Raw genomic sequence first — 10,145 nt, forward strand, 5'->3', positions numbered from 1 at the left:
TGGTCATTGAAAAACTTCAAAGTAGAAATCTTCTGGCTATGATTTTGCAACTTGCCGTGTCAGAGTTGAAGAGAATTTATTTATGCCACCACCCTGGCCTCCACACACTCACTTTCCACTGCTATTGCAATGTCAGACTACTACCGGTTTCTAATTATGCCATCGCATAATCCTTTAGTGGTTTGAAATTTTTTGTGCACGGAGCACATGGCATTTTAAGACGACATGCTCATTCCACAGATCATGATGTACCAGACCTTATATTACCTTATATTACATGGGGACAGTACTAGGCCTACTATACTGTACTACAATGCTGCTCAGGCTTTTTCAGCCACTTAGAATCTGATCTTCTTCCTCAACAATAGACAGCAGGGTTTCTAGACTAGCTAGGGCCATTAGATCCATATATCACAGTTTTCATTCTTTAGATGGGACCATTCACAGCAAAAAATAGCCAGCATACATCCATTAAGTTTGGTTTACTGTGGCTTAAATTCCAGTGTTTTGATATCAGTGCTGTGTCTCCATGTTACCTTAATGTCTGTGTATTGCTGTTTTGTGATGTGTTTGCTGTCAAGAGATTTACTGTGTACACATTGTTAAAAATGAACAAATTTATTGTACAAACTACGCTATATATGAAATGCAATACATAGTATGTAAATGGGCCTTATCTGATTATAACAGACAGAAATAGACAGATGAAAACGAGCCAATGGAAATAAATATATTTTTAATTTTTTTCATTGTCTTCTGAAATTGTCAACTGGTATAATTAATTTACTGTATTAAACAATATATTTTGCAGTCAATGTGCCTTGTGCATCTTTTCAGAAATTGTCAAACTCAATTGTGAAAATGGAATTCAGAATTATTCACTTTAATTAGTTATTTGTAATAATCAGACAAGTAGCTTAACTTGATAGAGCTAAAACACGCACACGCGCACGCGCACACGCACACGCACACGCACACGCACACGCACACACACACACACACACACACACACACACACACACACACACACACACACACGCGTACACGCACACAAAATCTGAAGTCCTGATGCTACACACTCCGGTACAGTAGGTGGCGGTATGCACCTATAGACGTTTTGCGATCCGCGGCGAAGAAGAAGTAAACGGCCGAGTCAAAGGACTCTGCCCCCACTTTCTCTCATGCTCAAGGCACAGCAGTAGCGTGCCAATTGCTAACATTAGCATCTATAAAAGAAGGCCCTCTTTCTTCTAAAAAGGTAACCATATAATGTTATTACTCGTTTGCGGGTGCTATATACTGCATGCGTTCGATTTGCACTACCCACGTTACATATTCGAGTCAAAGTGTGATGAATATTGGTCCGTTGAGTGACGTTAACGCTTGTTATCTAGGTTAGCTTATCATCGAGTATCAACAAAGAGATGGAGTTGGTTCTGTCTAGTTGCTGGAGTGATGACTGTGTCACAATCTGGCGTTCACCTCCACAAATGTCAATCTCACATGTCCGGTTAAAATATTTCCTTTTAAATGGCTATGGGGGTCGTTTGCCAACGATTCGTGCTGCTTGCTTGCTTGTAGCTACTCGGCTACAAGTAGCTACGGCTAATCGGTAGGCCTACGGCTATCCCCGGTAACCGGAAGGGTTTGCTACAAAGCTATTATAGCGAACGTTATATTCAACTAATTACATAATTAACCAACAAACCTAATTCCAGTTGTTCGAATCTATTATTAAAACATTTCCTCGAACGTTAATTGTTCGGTAGCAATTAGCAAACAGTTTGATTGGATTTAATCGAGTCATTAAAATTGTGCTAACATTAGCTAGTTTTAAGGCCCAAACCACGTCTTGAGGTTCAGACTATTTCTTGGAAACTAAATTAAAGAAACCCCCAGTTGAGTTGGTCTAGTAGAAATGCAGTTTAGCTCTGACACAATGCGTCTGTGTGGATTTATTAACATGTGTTTGCCTTCGCCTGGGCTTAACAGGGTTTTAGTTTACGAGCTAACGTTAACAAGTATATTGCAGCTTATGTAGGCCTATTGCAGGAAATGGTACTTGCTGATTGCAGCTATCATGACGATATATTGTCTCATGATGAGTGACTACTAACTTCACAACTGTACATTTCATTTAGCGTTAAGTGGTGAACTTTTTCATTTTCATCGTTATGCTTGAAATGTTTCTACTGAAAATTGACTATCTTTGTTACACACAACCTTACTATACCTACAATTTGCTTTTTAATATTTTCAATAATGTTGCTTGAATGGAATATGCTGCACATACTGGAAGAAAAGTTGTGTACATGAAAGTGTATTGATCTGGGCCCATTTTCACTACATTATCCTCATTCTGTACCCTTAAAATGACCCATCATAATACTGTAATACTGTAACCATTGTTAAGTGTGTAAGACATTCATTACCATGTGTTTTAAAGCTTTCAGGCTTGGATCCAAGGTCCTGTGCCGTTTGTCTTGAACTCATCATTTACTACTCTGGCTGCATCCCTGGTTTTAGAGTTTTATTTTGGTCAAAATTAAGGAATTGGAGGCTGGATGGACTAAGTTTTGGATTGGAACTAGGATTAGGATAAGGACCGCTTCTACAGCTATTTGTGAGAACAAGAAGTGATCTTAAAGCCCGCAGGTGCCTCCATTCTGTGTTAGCAGAGCCAGTCCTCAACCACCATGGCGGATGGACGGATCTATGTGGGGAATCTTCCAATGGATGTCCAGGAGAGGGACATAGAGGATCTCTTCTTCAAATATGGAAAAATCCGTGACATCGAATTGAAGAACAAGGCAGGCACTATCCCTTTTGCCTTTGTCCGATTTGAAGACCCACGGTGAGTTTCTGGGACCGCCTTTGACCAGTCGAATCACATTCCTCTTGTTGGAAACCTGAAAATCTTCCTTTTAATATCATCGACTGGAAGCAGAGAATGGATGGAGAAGGGATTTGCCAGGTGTAGCCTATATCCCCTTAGTAAAACAGGTGTGCTTTAGTAAGGAGTTGTGCTCTCTTCTCTTAGGGATGCCGATGATGCGGTCTATGGAAGGAATGGATATGGATATGGGGACTCCAAGCTGCGTGTGGAGTACCCTCGCTCCTCTGGTGCTAAATTTGGTGGTCCTATGGGAGGAGGAGAACGAGGAGGAGGAGGAGGAGGAGAACGAGGTGGTGGTGGTGGTGGTGGTGGGGATCGAGGAGGAGGAGGAGGAGGACCTAGGGGAAGGTTTGGACCCCCAACTCGAAGATCAGAATTCCGGGTCATAGTGTCTGGTAGGTGGACGTTATGAGTCATAGGCAGTTATATTTCTCTCTCATGGCGGACTGGAGGTCAAGGGGACTAAATGGAATGAGGTCAAGTCAGCTGCTTAATTCATGAAAAACAAAACTCAAATAGTCATGTTGGCTGCATAACCCCAAACACCGGCCATAGTGACTGGTAGGAGGACATTATGAATCGTAGGCAACAGTTATGTTTCTCTCTCTCTCTCAATGGCGGACTGGAGGTCAAGGGGACTAAATGGATCAGGTCAAGTCAGCTGCTTAAGTCATGAAAAAGCAAAATGGTGAACTGTCATGTTGGCTGCATAACCCCAAACACCGGCCATAGTGACTGGAGTGACTGGTAGGTGGACGTTATGAATCATAGACAGATATGTTTCTCTCTCTCTCATGGCGGACTGGAGACCCAAGGGGACTAAATGGATGAGGTCAAGTCAGCTGCTAAAGTCATGAAAAATCAAAACTAAACTCAAATGGTCATGTTCGCTGCATAACTCCAAACACCGGCCGTAGTGAGTGACTGGAGTGACTGGTAGGTGGACATTATGAACCATAGGCAGTTATGTTCCTCTCTCTCTCTTGGCGGACTGGAGGTCAAGGGGACTAAATGGATCAGGTCAAGTCAGCTGCTAAAGTCATGAAAATCAAAGCTAAACTCAAATGGTCATGTTGGCTGCATAAGTGACTGGTAGGTGTATTTTTGTTTTTGGTTGATTTATTTACTTGTGTGCTACATAATTACACATTACAATTGGACTGCTTATCTACCAGTTTCACTTGGTGTTTATTAGCTGACACTTAAACCAAAGTGACTCTTATATCAGTAGAGTAAGTGTAAATTGTTTGCCCCCGCCCCCCTAAAGCTACAGATCTGTGTCCCTTCAATGATTATTCAGATTAAAAAATGCCAAGTAAATCAAAGGAAGACGGTGAGATATTTTTTCTTCTTCCACCATTATGTTTGCTATTCCATTGCAGGATTACCCCCGACTGGCAGCTGGCAGGATCTAAAGGACCACATGCGCGAGGCCGGAGACGTGTGTTTCGCCGACGTGCAGCGAGATGGCGAAGGAGTGGTCGAATTCCTCCGCAGAGAGGACATGGAGTACGCTTTGCGTCGATTGGACAGGACTGAGTTCCGTTCCCATCAAGTGAGTACCATGACGTGCTGTCCTTATTATTTTGCAAAACCACAGGATAAAACGGACTGAGCGTGTGCAGCTGAAAAGAAGCTCATGTACTGCCCCGCCCCCCCTCCCCCTCTCTGTTTTTGTAGGGCGAGACCGCATACATCCGTGTCTACGAGGAAAGGGGTACTCCTAGCTACGATCGATCACGTTCCCGCTCCAGATCCAGAGGGCGCTATTCTCCTCCCTACCAGAGCAGAGGGTCACCCCCCCCTCAACGCTACCAGTCGCCCTCGCCGCGCATGTCCCGCCATAGTCCACCGTCAAGGAGACCACAGCGTGATAGCCGTGATAGCCGTGATAGCCCGCCACCACGCCACTATCGGTAGACGGGTCGCCAATGTTCATAACAGGAGTACGGGGCAAATGTTTTGTAATTGAAAACTCCTCCCACTTTGCTTTTTCAACCCGCCTCCTCCCAGCATCATAGGATGCACCCTTTTACCCACCCTTGCTTGCGATTTACATTCCATGATCGGGATCCCCTGAACTCCCTGACCCTTCCCCACAGCCTTAATTTGTTGTTGTTTTATTGTTTTTATTATTTTTATTTTATTATTTTTCAGCCACGTCTCCAGGGATTTCATGGAAGCAGAATTGATTTTTTAGCGAGATATGTGTGTGTGATCATTGTGCTGAATAAAGTTTCTTTTATAAAGAATCCTGGGTTTTGTAATGTCGTCCTCCACAAGAACCAATACATAGGTATAACTTGACATTGTCCAAAACGAATTGCACAATTCTACAGCTATCAGGCTAACTGTAATACTGCTTCTTAAAATACCCTCGTGCTCGAAGAAGAAAAAAATCATTGTGTCACATTGCTGTAGCCTTGTAAGTTCTAAAGTGTGGTGAGGCCTTTTTTTTTTTTTTACAGAGCCAATTGAAGCTGAACAACTAATCAATATGTTCCTCTTGTTAAAAAGTGATTACCTTTTAGGATGGCGACACGTTGACTGTGAGCCAAAAAAAAAATCTTTTTTAAATGTGGATCTCTGACCCGAGTTGGCCTGAAGGTGGACTGATTTGTATGCATCTTAATGTTATTGATTTTGATTTTTCTTTAAATAAAAACGTAAACTTTTGCTTTAGTTTTTCATTCTTGTCTTAAAAGGTTTCCTTGTGGTTGCAGTAGCTGGTGCTTTGGTAAATATATACCAGATAGTCGTCTTTGAAGCCTGACTATTCAACAACTGCTGCAACTGTTCCTCTAGAAGAAAAGATAACTTGTAGCAGTACTAGTGGGAATGATTTGAGCAGAGTGAGACACTTATTTAATTCATAGTGTTCCCATGTTGCATTCATTTCCTACTGATGTGCTATAAAATACACAGCTCATTGGCTGTGGCTGGCATTTCATTGTAACCACCTGATCTGTTATTAATTTATTACAATTACCAAGATGGCCTTGTGCTGATTGAACAGAATAATATGGATTTGGGACTAACAATCAGCCAGGGATATTTCTGGGGAATTCTTCAATAAGATGCAAATGACATATGCAAGACATTACCCCTTTCTGTGTTCACCACAAATTGATCTGATGTGAATTCCCAGTGCATAATAAAAATAAAAAGTGTTAACCACCCTGTCCAGACCCTGGACACCTTGAGACAGGTTAGTCAAAGTTACAGATGTAGTATTGTCTGCACAGACTTCACTGATTGCTCATCATCCTTACGGTTTTGTGAGTCAAATGGTCAAATGCAATAGACCCTTCTCACGGGGGCCATTTTGTGTCGAAAAGGCAGGGTAAACAGGTGCAAGCGAAACGCCAATGAGGGTTTCCAACTTCCACGATTGGAATTTGGAAACCCTCATTAGTGTTTTGCTTGCACCTGTGTTTATTCTGCCTTTTCGACACAAAATGGCCCCCGCGAAAAGGGTCTATTCATCACAGTAGCAGTAAGGGTGTTCATCTACATAGGTACCCTCCATGAGGATCTGTTTGTTATTAGTAGCCTATAGTATATTAGTAACCTTTAACTGCAGTAACAAGTTGTTTTAGAAAGTTTTGAAGGTAGGTTTAGTTTTTTGTTTTTACTGTCAGTGTTTCAGTTCTGCATCTCGGTCCCAGATGGTCGTGGTTCAAGCGCTCAGGCACTGCGCATGCAAACTACTTCATGAACTGAAATGAACTGCGAAAACGCGACAAATATAGTTGGAATGGGGGCGGGGGGCTTGCAAATGTGGGCGTGCCACCTGTCAAACAGGCAGGTTGATCTGGGTTTAGCAGCATCAACTTTCGGTATTATCAGGACAGGGAGTACGTAATCTACATTTAAAAAATCTGGCACTGACTGATGTAGACCTTGTTTATCGGAAAAGGAGGCAAGACTTGTCCTTGAAGCCGCTCTACCCACCTATAGGCAAGCTATTATGTAACAATAGTAACGCCTACTTCAACTTTGCAATTAATTAAAACGTTATTATAATGAGAATGGCATGAAGGTCTGCGTGCCGAAACGTCATTCTCATTAAAAGGTTTTAATTGCACAGGTGAAGCAGGCAGTGTGCAGGACATAATTAAATTAAATTCTTTATTTCAGACAGGAGATCCATATCACAGTAAGAAACAGTAAAAACAGCACAGTACAGAAAAATAACAACAAAAGGTAAACATGTAAGGCCTTCCACAATGTTCAATGCCTAATACACTCATACAGACATGTTCGCCAATGGTTCCACAGTCTGAAAAAGAATCTGACAGAACTTCGTACAGGACTAGTGATGGGTACTAAAGTATAATTCTATTTTTGGCCAAAATGAAAAATGGGGTCAGACTTTGATTGTTTTTGTGTTTTTTTTATTCCGTTTGAAAACTGATTTTCACCTTAAATTTTCAATTTTTTGACTTTTTCATTCTTCAATTTCGATTTTTGACCATTTTCCAAGTCTCAATTAGAAAGGAAAATTGAATTATACTTTAGTACCCTGTCCGTTAGTCAGGACAGCGACGGTGTCATCGTTTCTTGTTGTTAGTTCACCTGGCTAAGCACCATGCAACCTCAGTTGCATAGTTGCATCATGTTTGTTTGCACGCACTGGGAGTGGTGGAGACGGAGCGGATGCTTGTCTTGCACTCCCTGTGACGTCACAGCACCGCCTTTATAAACGTATCCCCTCTGCCGCCTGAAACGCATGTAGCAGCCTACCATCACACGCACCCCGGCCATCCTATCTGAAGGTTGTGTGTTTCTCTGCGTTCCCAGCCCCAGACAGACACAAGGAGACCGCTAAACTTACAGGAGAAACTAAATGTCGTACACGAAGTTTGCAACAGCTCTTCTTAGGGCAAACTTGGACACTATACACAAAATACGCATTTCACCTGGGAGATGTAGATCCACAGTCGCATCCACCCAACCCAGCGAGGAGCCGCCGGCGGGGGAGAAGGAACAGATCGACGGGTGCGCAGTGGTGAAAGAAGCTGTCGAGCTCATAAGCCCAACTAAACATGTTACCAATGCGCACGTCGATAACATCGCCATCGACTTCGACAACACTGAAGAAGCCTACAAAAGCAAGGGTAACGTAGAGCTGCTCAGAAGTCTCCTGGTCTTCAAGCTGTGTACTATTGATGTCCTCGTTGACAAGAACAAGGAGGTGAGTTATCTGCCTGATGATGTAGGTAGGCCTAACTTCTGAAGTGTTGGTTTGAAATGGATTTTGTCTGCAAAACAATTAATTATTTCATTAATATAACCTGCATGCATATTATGATTAGAAATCATCAAGTTCCTAGGACATATTTCACTAGCCTATTCGAATTCATAGCTTTCATACATCAACTTTTTTTGTCCACCGGCCAAATGGCTTGTAGTGAATGTTCAAATGTTACAAGCCGCAATGGATAATACCATTGTTTGTTTTTGGCTGGTGGTGAGTAAATCAAACCTACCAACCTCCTCGCAGATTTATAATTTACCAGCATTTGGCTGGTGACTGGTGCTAATTGTGTGTCTGGATTTCATAGCAATCATAGCTTAACTGTTAGCTTAGCCAGGTTAACTAACAACAAAAAACATGACACCGTTGCTAGGTGAAGTTATTCTATCTCCCATTAGGCTATACTAAAATAACAGCATTCAGTTATCTGCCTAATCAGTATCTGCTCCACTTGCTTTTTTCCCACATCATCTTTTTTCTCTTTCGTTTTGACTTCCAGATACAGTAACTTCTTCATTTCCTTCACCCATACACGAATGATGCAAGTTTGACGGGAATAATTCACATACATTCTCAAATTGAAAGTTAAAGTGAATGATCATTAATCATTTCCGTCAAACTTGCATGATTCATGTACATTCTCCTGAATGATTCACTTTGAATTCAAGAGATATGTGACTGATGTAAGTTTGACGGGAATGACATGGGGCGTCTTTAGAGCGGTTTAGCGTCATTCAAAATCGTCCAGGCCAGGGGATGACATAGAGCCCCTTTATGGAGGTTTCAATGTCACTGCAAATTATCCATTGGTTGTTTAATGGAGAGGGGTTTGTGGTCACTGCTGTGGAGTCAAGTTTGCCAGCCCTCGGGGGGCCCTAACAGCCTGCAGGGGCCCCAAGCAGTTGTCTGCCTTGCCTGTTCACAAGCTGCGCCTCTGCCTATGACATATTTATTAGGCCTATGTCTATTTGTATTGCCAAGAACACAAGTTATAACTAACAAAACACAAGTTACATAAGCCTAATTCTCATTTATTCTCATTAACTGAGTAAGAATAATTATTTTGTTTTCAGTTGATGGCACTAAGTAAGAAGGTGTTTGGCCAGTGGATGTTTGAGAAGATGATGAAGATGACCTTCTACGGTCAGTTTGTGGCCGGAGAAGACCACAACTCCATCAAACCTCTGATTAAGAAGAATCAAGCCTTTGGGGTGGGGGCAGTGTTGGACTACAGTGTGGAAGAGGACCTGACGCAAGAGGAGGCAGAGAATAAGGAGATGGAGTAAGTCCCTTTTATATCTGACCTGGAGTTGAGTAAAGAAGACTCGGCTACTTGTTCTTTATCATCAGCATACTACTTAGCTATAGCCTATCAGTACTAAAATCACAAGCCAAAAATGACATCACATGCTGTTTTATTTATGCTGAAGCATTACAGAGTTATATAAGTGTTATAATTCATTTGATCTATTACAACACAGGGCTAGAGCAATAGTCTCTCAAACTTTATGGTAGATGAGGCTATGGAGTGTGCTGTGTATCACATGATATCAGGATGTGCTGAGATTAACTACATCCTGAGGGTGATTTCACTGTTCAGAACATACTGATGTTCAAAGTATAGTTCAAACTGTTAGGCTGTGGGGTCACGTGGGTTCATTCGCAGACACGTGACGGCCGTAAAAGCCAAGGCTTGCAGGCTAGAGGAAACATGGACTGGCCATGGATGATTCTACAATCTGACTGTGAAGCTGGTAGAGCTGAACTCTTATAGCCCTCGATCGTGACAACATTACCGTATGACATCATAAGTGAAATCACTAAACTTCAACACTGACATGTCAACTGTTGACATCGTCTTCAATGACGACATCATTAAAACCTTCGACAGTGACATCCTCACTGTGACGTCGTAACCTCCAACAGTGACATCATCAGTGAAATCGTCAATGATGACATTATCATCAGCGGTGACATCGTCAGCATTGA

General features: G+C 42.2%; 2 protein-coding genes across 6 annotated transcripts in view; both read left to right on the forward strand.

The window, feature by feature from the left end:
* Nucleotides 1-1,120: 1,120 nt before the first annotated feature.
* Nucleotides 1,121-5,571, forward strand: srsf9 (serine and arginine rich splicing factor 9). Of its 4 annotated transcripts, none has more exons than XM_083657474.1 (5): nt 1,121-1,258; nt 2,676-2,854; nt 3,041-3,291; nt 4,279-4,451; nt 4,577-5,571. In XM_083657474.1, the coding sequence occupies exons 2-5, from the start codon at nt 2,697-2,699 to the stop codon at nt 4,814-4,816; spliced, it is 822 nt and encodes a 273-aa protein (XP_083513600.1). In that variant the 5' UTR covers nt 1,121-1,258; nt 2,676-2,696; the 3' UTR covers nt 4,817-5,571. The 4 variants fall into 4 exon arrangements, with proteins under 4 accessions (XP_083513600.1, XP_083513597.1, XP_083513599.1 ...); XM_083657471.1 differs by having other exon boundaries at nt 1,187-1,258; nt 2,447-2,854; XM_083657473.1 differs by having other exon boundaries at nt 1,193-1,258; nt 2,679-2,854.
* Nucleotides 5,572-7,742: 2,171 nt separating this feature from the next.
* Nucleotides 7,743-10,145, forward strand: part of prodha (proline dehydrogenase (oxidase) 1a) — a 16,618-nt gene continuing 14,215 nt past the window's right edge. For both annotated transcript variants that reach the window (XM_083657537.1, XM_083657538.1), the window contains exons 1-2: nt 7,743-8,093; nt 9,230-9,438. In XM_083657537.1, the coding sequence (XP_083513663.1) occupies nt 7,746-8,093; nt 9,230-9,438 (557 nt within the window). In that variant the 5' untranslated portion in view covers nt 7,743-7,745. The remainder of the gene's footprint in view (nt 8,094-9,229; nt 9,439-10,145) is intronic.

Source organism: Poromitra crassiceps (assembly GCF_964638095.1).
Source record: "Poromitra crassiceps genome assembly, chromosome: 21".
NCBI lineage: Eukaryota > Metazoa > Chordata > Actinopteri > Beryciformes > Melamphaidae > Poromitra > Poromitra crassiceps.

What these genes read in the sequence shown, in the direction of transcription:
- srsf9 (XM_083657474.1), top strand. Translation starts at nt 2,697, where the DNA reads ATGGCGGATGGACGGATCTATGTGGGGAATCTTCCAATGGATGTCCAG. An exon ending in GTCCGATTTGAAGACCCACG is followed by an intron (nt 2,855 to 3,040) that starts GTGAGTTTCTGG and finishes CTCTTCTCTTAG; the next exon opens with GGATGCCGATGATGCGGTCT. An exon ending in CTGAGTTCCGTTCCCATCAA is followed by an intron (nt 4,452 to 4,576) that starts GTGAGTACCATG and finishes CTGTTTTTGTAG; the next exon opens with GGCGAGACCGCATACATCCG.